General features: G+C 39.5%; 1 protein-coding gene across 1 annotated transcript in view; it reads left to right on the forward strand.

The window, feature by feature from the left end:
• The window catches only part of il11ra (interleukin 11 receptor, alpha), a 63,690-nt gene that overhangs the window by 38,537 nt on the left and 11,178 nt on the right, over positions 1-13,975 (forward strand). The window contains exons 2-6 of the mRNA XM_036140100.1: positions 2,500-2,596; positions 10,146-10,212; positions 10,360-10,526; positions 13,418-13,532; positions 13,642-13,805. Of these exons, the coding sequence (XP_035995993.1) occupies positions 2,500-2,596; positions 10,146-10,212; positions 10,360-10,526; positions 13,418-13,532; positions 13,642-13,805 (610 nt within the window). The remainder of the gene's footprint in view (positions 1-2,499; positions 2,597-10,145; positions 10,213-10,359; positions 10,527-13,417; positions 13,533-13,641; positions 13,806-13,975) is intronic.

The following is a 13,975-nucleotide window of genomic DNA, read 5'->3' on the forward strand; positions in this document are numbered from 1 at the left end:
GTTGGCCCCGAATTGTGGAAAAACACGAAAAATAGATAATCTGACTCAGTCTCGGCGGTTCTCAGAGACACGGGCGCCGTGTTCTTCCTTTGGCTCCACGATCGTCCTTCCGTCTTGGGTCTTCTTCTCTTCTGCTCCGCGCTGCATGTCTTCTGAGATGGGAATCTGAGCCACGAGTACCCAAATCACCTTTCCTTTATCTGGTGAAAGAACCGCTGGGAGGTTGCAGCGCTTCACACCCTCCCTCTGCATCGAACAGCATCACCTCTCTCATCTCCGTTTGACCGTGACCCTAGGCAGCGAGTTCCTCATTTGTCGGTTGAGCTCAAGGTCTAGTTCCCTTTTTCTGACCATTGCAAGGGCCCTTCGACTCTTTTACCCCACTCACCAGTGCGGGTTGAATCAAAGGTCTGGTTCCTCTTCTGTTATAGATGGACAACATCCTTCTCACTGAATATGATAATTCTATTTTCTACTCATCCTGTCTGCACTAAGACACATATTGCTTCATGTATTCAATACATAAGTACTTGATCCTTTTAGAAAGAGAAAAACAATCAGTCAATCATATAATTCAATACTGAAACCACAATCAGTTAAAACATACAATTACAGAGCTCTCTATGTTGCTTTCTTAACTTAATACATTTAATGTCCAAATTATTTCTTAATTTGTGAATGATAGAGAATGTGGTTGAGCTCACCACACCACCAATTTTAGAGGTATTTTGACAATTTCAGCAGCCGTCTTTCTGCCTTGTGATCAGCAGTTTGCAGCAACAGGTCTTACTCCAAGCTCTGTAGGGGCCGACACTCTGGTGCCTTATCTATCTTCCCAATAAAATCCCAAAATAAAGTTGAAAATAAAGTTCAAACTGTAGGAACGGTGTGATGGAATATCTGAAAGGTGTAATTCTTTTAAAGTTTTGGCTTACCTTCATACTGGTAACCGACCCATGCCTACACCGATGCAATTAAGGTAGAAGCCTTTCTACTTTGCAAGTTTCTGTTGTGTCCTAAAACGTCTTGTAACTAATTAGTCTCCAATTTTGACCTTTATAGGATTTTTGTTACATCTTTATTTTACATATTAGGTCTTAATTGTATGCTATTAGCATCCTATATTTATGTGTGTAAATGTATTTCTTTTCTATCTACACTGTATTTTGTCTTGCATTTACTTTTTTATGTGAGACCAAAACTGCATTAAACAGCAACTTAATTGGTGAAAATAACACCTAACTTACCCAGGTAATTAAATCTCGCAAATACTAGTCGTGACAATAGCCTAAGATACTTTTGTAATGTAGGTCCTAGATTCCAATAATAATCCTTAAAGTCTTTACTAACTGAAAGTTGAGGAAATGTTTGGTCTTCATATAATTCTTTTATCCCCCTGAAACTCAGTCTTTTCCAACATGTCCACAAACATGCATCTATAGTTTGGATGTGCGATATTGAAATATTTTTTTTAATATATATTAATGTTTGTTTTAAGCGGGCTGTGGGATGATTTAACTGTGTTCACGAAACCTCAAAAAGGAGAGCATATTTTTGCTTTTATTGTTAACAAGTTATAACTAATTACTACAATTAATGCTGATTATGAACTAATGCGGAGGAGCTGTGATGTATTATGAAGGTACAGACAGCAGGACTGCAGGGGCAGGAAGGTAACAAACAGGATGAATAAACGGAGTGAAATAAACTCTTCGTCTGCAGTTGGGTTTGGTGGTGAATCTGTTTATTTTGATCCCTTTATTATTCATTTGGAGTTGTAAGTATTCATGTTTACTGAAGTAAATGTCTGTCGCTCATCTTCTGCTCCTATCTTTTCTCGTATCTTGTCTCCTTTTTGCTCTTGGTGAATTATAGAGCAGTTCGACATTGAAAGGAAGCCTGTTTGTGTTGAGATGAAAAGAGCGGGGCCTTTCTGCTTCGTGCTGTGTGTTGGTCGACCCACGCAAGAAGATGTCTCGTTGGGTTTCGGCATTGAGCAGTTTCACAGAGAACAAAACTGTCGAACCGATTCAATATACATTATTTCTAGTTTTCTAAAAGGTCTATTCCTTTAAAAGGTCATTGCTGTTCGACATAAATATGCTACTTTTCAATTTCATAACATGAAAACGTTGCAGGTTTCAAATGTATTTAAGGTCAAAGCAACTCCACAGAATTTACTTATCCTCTAATAAAATGCAGTTTTCTGTATTTATCTTATTTAGATGTTGTATACCAGTAATGCTTTAAAAAGTCCGTTCTTTGATGTTGAAAACCCTCCGTGTTGAGCTTCTGCTGTTTTTTTTGTTCTACTTCTGAGGCCTTAAAGGTTGTGAAACAGGCCTTTGTTCAGCAGTATAAGCAGGCGATCTCAATGATTTATGGAACGTTTTTCTATGACGAATGTAGAAAATGCATTTTAAATAACCTTTAATCATCTCAACACCTCTTTCTCCCCCCCCCCCCCCCCCCCCACCCCCACCCCCTCGGTCTTTCTAGATGCCAGGCCTTTTGTCCAGCCCCGTGTGTCTGACAGTCATCTGGTTTTTGTCTTGGTCACTGCGTCCCAGCCGGGCTCAGATTTGGACCGATGAAGGTAACGCGTGCTCACACACTGCCTCGGCCAACAAAAATGACAGCTGCATTCTTCTGAAAATTGATGTGGCAGCACGTTTTGTCCGGGCACACAGCTACGCATAACTACACACGGAGACACGCATTCCTCTGTGACCTGTTTCAGGCCTTTTCACTCCATGCACTGACCTCATATAAGGCTTAATATAGGAATGAAAGAAACTGTAAAATACAGTAAAGTTCCGTTCTTTAATGAACACCCCGGGGCTTTTTTTTGGCATTTTGTAAAAGCGGTTATAAAAGGTCAGACCAAGTAACATACAGTAAAGTTAACAAACAGGCATATTAGAGGAACGCTGATCAGCTCTTTAAAGAAAACACAAATTTGTTACATTACCATGTATTACTGAAGGTTTTTTTTTTATCTTTCCGGTTATTCCTGCTCCGTCCTCTTCCGCAGATAATTACTTGGAGCTCTTCTTCAGTTTAAGATTTTATTAATATTTTTACAGCACACCTTTGCTAATAGCCTCAAGTCATGACGCAACAACCTGTTTAAAACCGCCGTTATTTAATCAATATATACTCATACAGTTAAGGAGATGCAAAAGCAAGCAATTGTGTCGGATGTGTTTGTTGTTGTTTGCCTTTTATAAAATCCCAGTGTTGGTGAGAGAGAATCAAGGGTGACAAAGTCATAGCTGGTGTCCAGAATGTTGTTGTGGGGGAGCGTAAGAGCTTAGCAGATGTTGGAAAGAAACCGTCAGGTTCTATATGTGATAGTAGTTTAAGCAGAACCTCCCACCCAGGTGGGTTTTTTTTCAGGTGTGTGGAAACAACTGTGCACTTACCCACCTGACCAACGGAGCAAGAAGAGCAATGGCCTGTTTTTAAAGGAGAGGGAGCAAACTTTGTTTATTTATTTTTTTTTTTCCTAATTTGTCAACCCAACTAAATCCGATCAATCCCTGCGGTGTGAAAGGCAGCCCTTTAAGCTACGGAGGTTCCACATATACTACTCTGTGCCGCAGCTGGTTGGCAAATTACGTGTGTCCCTAAACTTGCTCACCCATTTTATAATATGTGTAGGTGCTGAGGCATGCACTCTGCACGGTCGGTCAAGAATGTGCACACACGTGAGCGTAAAAAGCGAAACAGAAACCTTGATAATTTCTTTGTCAGCAAAAAAAAAAAAACAGTTCAGATATTTTATATTCCAACCAGCCTGATCTTTTCTCCCCTTTTAAAGAATTACATGTCATTTTGTAGCAGCTGCTAAACGTGAGTATTTACTTTTTTTATCTTTTCTCACTCTGAATCCCTCTGAAAACTGTAGGGGAATTTTTTTAAGCCAAAAACCAAAGCTCCGTGTCTTTGCACACAAAACTACTTTTTTTTTCAAACATACTCTGTTCTCCGTCAAATCTTTCTTGTTGTGCTCAGATCAAATGCTTCTTGCACAGATATGTTCTCCTCCTTGCTCTCTGCACGAACCAAAACTCTGCGCTCAGGTCTGTCCTATTTATTATATTGCACTTTTTCATTATTACTTCATTATTTTTGCACGCCAGTTGAAGAGATGGAGCGATCTGTGGGATAGCAGGAGGATATAACACTGTATCTGTGCTAGAAGCATTAAATCTGAGCACGGAAACAAAGATTTGATGTAGAACAGAATATGTTTGAAAGAAAGCAGACGTTTTTTTTTGGGGGGGGTGAAATGCTGCTAATAAATAGAAAACGGGAACTCTTGGTTTTTGGCAGGTAAATTTCCCGATTAGAAACAGGCTTTATCACTTATACTTTTGTCACATAATTTTTTTTTTTTTCAGACCTGAGTGAAACCCTTTTGATAGCGAGGATTATTTGTAAATCTCAAGAAAGGAAGATCATTTCCTAATCATTTGTCAAGTGGCGCTGCAACCACCTCCCCTTGTTATGAGAGTCAGGAGTACGGATTCCTTTTTGAGCCCAAATGTATCCAAACTTGAGTCCCAATCATAAACAGCCAACAGAACATTTTTAAATGACAAAAGAAAGCCGGTCATTGCATGGCGTGCAAGGTGCCAGAGCGGAGCTTCATGCAGTCTATAAAGGTAGGTGAGAGGTCTTTGGCAGGGAAGGTCTTTTAGAGACAACGTAGTCCAGGATGTCAGCTTCTTACTTCCTCTCTACCAGAATGAATCTTAAAAACATTACAACGGTCATGGCAAGGAGGCAGTCACAATACTACCTTACACGCTTCCAGTGCTGTTTCTTTGGCTATTGTGGTATGTTGAACTCTATTATATAAATCTGTTGCAGGCATCAAGGCCTGTAACCCCACTCCTGGTTTGTTGTTTTACGCGGTTGGTAAAAATAACTGAATTTAGGTCTTTTCTGGGTGGAAATAGGAAATATAGTACCAAAAAAAAAGACTTTATTTCAGTTGTCTAAATATTTTGTCTATCTATCCCTTTATCAGTGTTGTTATTCATCCATTTATTAGTCCAACCCACCATGCAACCATGCATCTGTGGATCCATCCATCCATCCGTTTGTCCTTCTGGCAGTGTGCAGTGGTTTGCTAGTTTTGTACTTAAAGCATAACTTCAACATAAATACCCACAGGAAATTGATTTGGTATTTAAACTTTTAAAATTAGACATACTGTAAAACCAATAGAGACTCTGCTAAGTTCAGTCTGAAGATGTGGAATCTTGATGTGAAAAACTAGTAGGAACCCTAATATGATTGGCTAAGAAAATTATGCATTAGCAGAGTGGGGATGCAGGTTTATTGGACTTTATACGCTTACCATTTACTGCAGTCCAGGTTGTCCAAGAAGATTATTACTGAGATAAAAACTGCAAAAAAATAACAATAACAACTGATTATAATAAAGACTGAGTGCTTTAACTCCTTATTCTTCTGTTTTCAACACAATGCTTGGTTTTAAGGCTTCTATCTTTTTTAGTGGCAAAATCAAATCTTGCTAAAATAAGTCTATAGTAAGCTTCTGCTGCCAGGTGCTTTTTGTCAGCAACTACACTCATTAAAGCTGTATATATCAACTATACAACTATTGCACTTTTAAGTCCAGGTGATTAATAAGCTGTGACTCAATAAGGTCTTTAGAGATGCACTTTAGTTGATGTACTGTCTAATCTGGTCTATGGTTGGATGAAAACTTTCCTTTAACTTCAACAGTTTATGTTTGCAGTCGGAAAACAAGAGTGCTATTGTTAAAGTCTCTCTCTCTCTCTCTCTCTCTCTCTCTCTGCCTTTGTTGCTGTAGTTTTATTAACCATTGAACAAAATGAAAATCTTCAGCCTTCATATGTGGCTGTCAAAAGTTCCCGTTCTCTGTCCAATCTAGTCTTCTGCAGCTCCTCAGTCCGTTTTATTGTTTTTGAAAGTACCAAGTTTCATCCAGCTTGCAGTTTCTGCATCTGCGTTGCCATCTGATTTTAATGTTAAGAAGAACCTGGAGCCGTTCTGTGCACAGTGTTGTGTGGACGTGTGTGTGTTGGTCTACGAATGGATCTGCGGTTTTATGTCTGTATGTGTGTGCTTGCGCACATGTCGGGGTGCTCCTGCCAGAGGCAGAATCAGATATGAGTGGAACGCTGCGGGTTTGGGGAATAATGTACTTCACTGCCAATAAAACATGAATACACACATTCAGACCAGCCAACTCTTTGTGCTGCACCATGGCCCCAGGTACACACACACACGAATGCAGAAAAAGGGGGAGGATGGACTGGGTGAATTTCAACTGGTGTAAAGGGGAAAAAAAAGAAAATGCAGTTAAAACTGTTGAGAAAGGCCCTGAATAAAAAGACTCAGGAGATGGAAAGACTGATGAAGAAAGTGAAACAATAAAAGGGAGAGTGGCCAGCAATGGGACAAACAAATCCACACTGCATAAGTCATTGACAGTAAAATGTAACTGTGGATTTGGATAAAGTAATTGGAATATTAATTTTACTTAACATCTTTGACCCATTCCTATTGAATTTATAGCAAAAAAAATCTTACATCTTGCTAATGAACGTAATTTGTGGTGGCTGTTAAATAGCTTTATTTCCACTCTGAAATAAAAAGCAGTATTTACTTTAAAACAGTATAATTGCAATTTCGCAGATAATTCGTTAGGTTTCATGCAAGTAAAATAACTTCAGTAATACCTTGCTTCTAGTGTGTACTATCTGTACGTGTTACACTTTGTGATCTCAGCCCTAAACCTACTGAATGAAACTTGGCTAAATTGTTATTCATTTGCTACAATGATTTTTATATTAGGAGATAAAGAATTTAACAATTGCTCAGTAGGTGAACAGATTTAGCTCATTTTCAGATTGACCTATTTTAAGAGTGGTGGGCAGATGCAGCACTCAAAGATCTAAGTATTTTTCTTCTTCTGTTTAATTTTCAGGTCAACCAGAAATCAGTTTTAATGAACTAATTTCCTTTTTTACTACCTAATGCCATTTTCTTGGAATGACCTAACAACATCCATCGTTTATTGACCATAGCTGTGGTTTTATGTGATCAGTTGTTTCTTACAATCCCACATAATTATTTACAGCTTCAGAAAGTCTCAGTAGGGCTTATTGTTCTCCTCCCCTTTCAACATTCATCCCTCGCTCTCTGAAATCAAAATGCAACCACAAAGTCCCTGTGAAGCTAATTTCCCACCATTTCATTTCATGCAGCCATCCACCGCAAAAGGAATCAAAAAGAAAGAAAAAAGTTAAATCGAGCAAAAACCAAGTATGTAAAAGATCTGTGGTAAACATTCATACTGAGCATATGAAATACAAGTTTAATTCAGGCTCACGGTAGATCCTTGAACACTGTTTGATGTATTAATAGCAATAAAAAAAGCTTTTCTAAAAAAGAATAACCTATAGAAAGAAAGGTTAAAACTTTTACTAGGGGTAGCTTGTTTGTTGCTATGGTAAGGGAGGCCAGCGGGGAGTATGCATGCCTCAGTGGCTGAGGTTGTGAATTAATGAAGCTGTTTGCGTGGCACACTGGCAGCCCAAATGATGCTGGGTATTTTTTTTCTTTCTTTTTTTCCCCCTAGATCTGTCGTAAATGCCAGCTTTGACGTTACGAAGCCAAGTTAAACATGTGGTCAAATACGCTCACATACACCAGATAGAATATCGTCTTTGCAAATCACTACATCCACCACAAATATTTGGCCAAGTAAACACTACACTTGCTATTCCTTTAAATCAACACCCTTCTTCGATTTTATTTGACTTGGCAAGCACTGACATTGAAGATTTCATCAAATGTTAGTGATGTTGAGCTTTGCAGTTAAGTTGCATTTGGCTTTTTTCTGGATGCTTTCGTTAACAGTTCCATATCAATCCTTGAAACGATTCAAAACAGTTGCTTTAAATTGCAGATTGTCATGACAGTACAGTGCTTTACCTGATTCGCTCTTAGTGTTGACAAAATACAGTCCTGGCTTTGTACGGATGTGTGAAAACTCTTAATATAGATGTAACTTTTATTGTAGCTTTGGTCATGTTAGATTAAGATTGAGTTGTATGGTAACTAATGTTTTTTTCATCCCACACTTGGGGTTTTAGGTCCATTTAAAATGCATTCTGGTTTGTTTCCCCCTTTATGTGGTTCTTTTGCTTAGATGTGAACATGGAAATTGCACTAAGGTGCAGACCAAAACAACCAAACATGCTCTAGAGCGGTTTGCTTATGGTGTGAATGTGATCCGATCTTGATCCGGCACAGCTTACCAGCTGTACACTCCAAACCCGGGCCAAACGCCTTTCTCTAGCCAATGCATTGCATTGTGGGATGCAGCAGACTAAACAGACTAATAAACAATGGGGGGGGGGGGGCTTTTTCTTAAACCACAAAGCCTTGTGCAACTTTCAGAAGGTTTTCTCAAAAATCGATCAGTGGGCTATACTTCTCAGACGGTTTTGCATGAGACAGGGCCAAGAAAGAAAAAAAATATACAATTACATTCCCAGTGTGTACTAGCTCAGAACACATCTGCTTCCTGTGTTTACAACTGGTACTCCCACCTCACTTCCATCTGACCAGGTTGTTTGGAGTTTCCTGTGTGAAAAGAAACTAAAGCACCTGGAAAAGTTACCAGTTATCAACTCTTTAACTGATTCCGCCCAAAGTAAATGAACTATAGGTTTGAAAACTTTGCTTTGCTTCATAATCATGAGCATTTGATTTTCTTTCCCAACTGAATGCTGTATTAAATTACTTTGGATTTATAAAGTGAAAAAATAAACACAACTTACCTCCGCTGTTCTCTTGCTGCTGAGCTACCTGCGACGTTATAAGGGACCCTTCTGGCTGAAATTGATCAAATAAAAGCACTTCCTGTTCCGTTCATGTAAAAGTTTGAGATTAATTAAACTTAATACTGTGTCAATGAGCTGATTATCTGTTCACTAGTTGTAATTTATACCTTAAATTTGAAGATCTTTACTATTTCGAATTGATAACAGTTTTTAAATGTGGATTTAGGTTATGGTTATGAATAAGGAGTAGCTGATAGAAAGACAGGAAAAGATAAAAAAGTACTTTAACTCTGCAAGTTATTCAACATTAGCAGGTTTTTATCTTTTCCTTTTATTTTTATTGGAGCCTATATATATTTCTATATATAGGCTGCTATACTAAATATTTTAGTCTAAAATATAACCTTGTAATAAGCATTTGTAAACATAACTGAAATATTTAGCATAGCAACTCTAGAGGAAATATAAAGAATTTGAAACATTTAAGCCAACTATTGATTTGTCTCACTATTTGGCAAGAAAAGGGCCAGGTTTGTCTCATTCTCACGCTTTATTAATGCATAATAAACAGTTATTAATGATTTATAAAGTGTTTAGAGATTTAATTATATGTTTACAAACCATTTATAAGCCTCTATAAAGGGAGCTTTATTGTAAAGTGGTGCCCAAAGACGCTATAAATCTTTGTCATCGCTATTACTAATTACAAAACATATTTGTTTTAAAAAACATATTTGAAATAAATAAATAAGGCTTAGCTTTGTTTTCTTCAAAGCTCCAGAAATATCTATATTTAAATGGCCTGCTGCCGGCTTACTCTTATTGTTAAAACAAAAACACACACACATATATATATATATATATATATGAATGCTGAAATCACAAGACAGAGTAAACAGCTTGTATCATAGTCCATTCCTTCTCATTTATTGAGACCAACAGTGTAGCTTATTTCCTTGGTCCCTTTACTATTAACATGGTCTCAGTGTCGATTTACGTGAAAGACAATATTTCAAAACTGACTACAACCAGCTTTAAAAGATAAAACACAAACACTCTGGAGCAGCTTTATGGTGCCTGCCAAAGACTCCTCAGCCTGCCGTCCGCCAGCTCCCGGACCGTGTATGGTCATGTTATTGTAACTCTGCTGACTGGACTGTTAGCGGTGGCGCTTCACTCACATTAACGGAGACAATACAGACACGTTGTATGTCAGACTGCTCACTGTGCACATTCTGAAAGCTAGGATGAAATGTCCTTTAATGTTTTATGCGTCGCCTGTGTCTGCAGTGTCGGACGTGCAGTTTGGGCGTTTGGATTCCAACGTGACACTGGCATGTGGGAAGTCACAAATCAGGTAGGAAGACCAGCATAATACAAGCACTCAGAGGAAGTTTTATCCTTGTGCTTACTGTGGCAAAAATGACAAAGAACACACTTTAAAATGAAAACTGCTACATCATTTACTGACAAAACCATCAGTGATGAACGTACCTCTGTCTAGTATCCCTGTAGTGTGGCGTCACAACCACAGCTCGGTGCTGCCGTGGCACCAAGTGACATCAGACGGGAAGTTGGCCCTGCTTCGTGTCGACCAATCAGCACAGGGCAACTACAGCTGCTATGACGACAGCGGGCTCCTCCTCCATTCCGTCAGGCTCAGACTGGGCCGTAAGTGACGTTTTGACTTCTTTAGAATCGCTTAAGTTTAGGAGTTCAAGGGGACTACCGTACATGTATAGTGACTTGCAAAATTATTCATACCTCTTGAACTTCAATGTATTTTATGATGTGATAGGCTGAGTGAAAGTAGTGCCTAGTCGGGAAGTGGAAGAATAATGCTAAGTTCTTTTTTTGAATTTGTTGTAAATAAAAAAAATCTCAAATTTGTGATGTGCATTTCTGTTCAGCCCTCTTTAGTAGGGCTGTAACAATGCATGGATCCAAATCGACATATCAATTAAATTATTAATGATCCAATTACATCGATGCAAAATCAAAATATCGATCCATATCGTCATTATTAAGATGCACCTTTATTTTGAAATGTACAAGGCATGGAACTAAATTGAAGAGTTGATCTGTTATTAATTATTATTTTAAAATTAGAAGACGTTTGTTTTTGATTTAAATGCCTGGTTAGAAATAAAATGGTCAAATACTATTAGTTTTTTTTTTTTTGTGAGTTGATATCAATGTAATTAATAGTGTTAGATGGGCAGATGGTATTGCATCATATAGATCGCATCAGTCGGAAGTCGTAACAGACTTTGTGATATCTGCAAATATCGTATCGCCATCGAAACAAATCGATATCACATCGTATCGCGATAAAGCTGGTGATTTACACCCCTACCCTTTACTCTCACAGTGATAAATACATTTCAGCAGAATCTGCAGCTTACAGAAGTCTCTTAATGAGGGAGTTGAGTCTATCGGTGCGTAATCTCTGTAGAGATGCAGCCTTGCTATAAGGAACAGAGAGGGTTGTTTGAGAAGATTGGCGCCCAAATCATGAAGACTAAATAGCACACCAAACAGGTCAGGGATGGAGTCATGCAGGGGACACGTCAAAAGCTTGGAAGGAGTTCTGCTTAAATGTACGTTTTTGGCCATCAAGCAAAGCACACATCCCCCTTGCCATGGTAATCAAGGTGAACTATGTTGGGGCCAGCATCTTGATACGGGTTTGTTTTTATTTGGTGGGGACAAGAAAGCTAATCAGAGTGGATGGCTGGCTAGAGCGGAATACTGGGCAAAGGAGAAAGAAAACTTATTTGAGGCTGAAAAAGACACTAAACTTAGGCCAAGGACCCCGATCATACAGCAAGAACATACTGCAATGTTACAGCTTAAAGCATACGTATGTGGTAGAGCGGCTGTGGGAAAAGCTCAGTAGTTTAGCAACGCCACGTCGTGCACTGGCCATGTTGTTTACAAAATATTCTGTGCATTAGCAGTAAAATGACGATGAACTGCTTTGAAAACACATTAAATCTAAAAAGAATCAAGGACCTTGTATTGACACCATGTGTTACCATGTTGATACTTCCTTTGAGGCAGACACCGGCTTAGGATGTACACGGATAACAGACACAACAGACTTGGTGTGTACAGGACCAAGAATCTGGTATCAGTCCCTTTGTGAACAACACGAACTGCTGTAATGTTACAGGAATGAATCCCTCCTTCAATTAATTAGCAGTTTTTGTGAAGCCATCTTAAGGCTTCATTTACAGTAGTATGCAATTTGATATTCCCTGAGAATAAGTGTGCAAATAGACAATAGCAGTAGTGTGATTGTAACACTATGAGCTGCAAACTTATCTGCGGGGGGGAGGCCCTCACAGCTCTGGGAAAGAAGCTGTTTCTGAGCTTATTAGTGCTGGATTTGATGCTTCTGAAGCGTTTACCTGATGGAAGTGGGTGAAACGGCGCATTGCCCGGGTGGGTGGGATCAATGGGGATGCGTCTGGCCCTTCTCTGGACTCGTGCTGCATAAAGTGAGTCTAAATTCTGTAGATGGCATCCCACAATCCCCTGTGCTGTTCTCACCACCCTTCCTCTGCTGTACTGTGCAGCTCTCATAGCACACAGAATGGCACTAAGTAGTTTTTCTGGCCCCCAGGTGCTTGTATGCACGCCTGACAACATTGCGGCATTCTCCTTATGAGATGACGATGGTGTCCTGGGGTATCTCCTCCCAGATCGTCAGTCTGAGGTGCAACCTGCTGACTGTGGATGGACCCCAGGAGAGGAAGGGCCAAAATGGGCTGGCACCTGCATATTTGTCTGACCTCATGTGCCCGCTTAAGTTCACTTTGTTGGGCCCTGGCTGTGCTCATCCTTGTCCTCCTTTCACAGTAGTGCAGATGCTGGTCCTGCAAATGGTTTAGGGAACTCCAAAGAGCTCTTTCCAGCTCTCCTGGAATCTTCTCCATGCTCTTGAGACCGTGCTGGGAGACACGGCAAACCTTCTGGCAGTGGCACATATTGTGCTGGACTGCCTGTGGAACCTCTGTAGGGTCCAGATATCGCTTCATGCTACAAGTTAGTGATTCTAGCTATGGTCAAATGGAAAACTACTGAAAAGCAGTATTTTTTTTTTTAGTTATCACCAAAACCAGAGCAGCTGACACTGATTAACTACCGAACTGACCAGATCAAAATCGCTCTGATTAGAAAGTGTTCCTTTAATTTTTGTGAGCAGCGTGTTTTTAAATATTTTAGGGAAGAGCGTTCATTTTAAAACCTTTGGTCTTTTACCTTTTCGTATTAGTTATTCATATTTTCTAATGAATGAGTTCTCAACACTTGTAAAAGTTTTCCGTTTATAGCAAGAATACATATGAAGTAGTGATGAATGGAACCGAGCTCCTAGTCCTAAGAGGAACAGGGCCTTATCGGCCATCTAAAGTCCTCCACATCCTGTTACTGTCTGAAACAGGAAGGGCCTTCCGAGTGAGCTTCCTTCGGAGGAACTGGGAGTTTTTTTTGCCTTCTGTTGCTCTTAACGTCTCCTGATTATTTTTGTTCATAATGGGCACGCTCTTATTTGTCAGATCCCCCTGGGCTGCTGAGCATTTCCTGCCAAGTACCCAATCACACACATGTTCGCTGCTCCTGGAGGGACTCTGTAAAAACCTTCCTGCCAGCCAATTACAACGCCTCCTTCAGGTAAAACCCAGTTACTGCACCTGAACTTTTAAATTCAGAAGTTTTTATATATATATATTTTTGACCCCCTCCACAGTTTTTAGTTGACACTTTTAATCTTGTTTTGAAGGGCAAAGGGTAAGGAGTGGAAGCCGTGCATCGTGGACCTCACCAACAGGCACTGTGATGTACAAGATCCTCGTTTTTGGCAGACCATCCATACACTTGCAGTCACAGAGACCAACGCTCTTGGGTCCCAGACAACTTACGTCCATATCAGGCTAAATGAGCTTTGTAAGGCTGCGTGAGAAAGTTTTGCTTTTGGTTTTAAAGAGCATAAGTGTCTCAAATAACTAAATCACATCTGAAACAGGCAGCTTTCTTGGTTTACCAACTATAGGAAACACTGCCTGGTATTAAATTAGGTTTGCTCTGTCCATCAAAGCTGAAAAGCTGTTTTTACT

Source organism: Fundulus heteroclitus, chromosome 8 (assembly GCF_011125445.2).
Source record: "Fundulus heteroclitus isolate FHET01 chromosome 8, MU-UCD_Fhet_4.1, whole genome shotgun sequence".
Taxonomy (NCBI): domain Eukaryota; kingdom Metazoa; phylum Chordata; class Actinopteri; order Cyprinodontiformes; family Fundulidae; genus Fundulus; species Fundulus heteroclitus.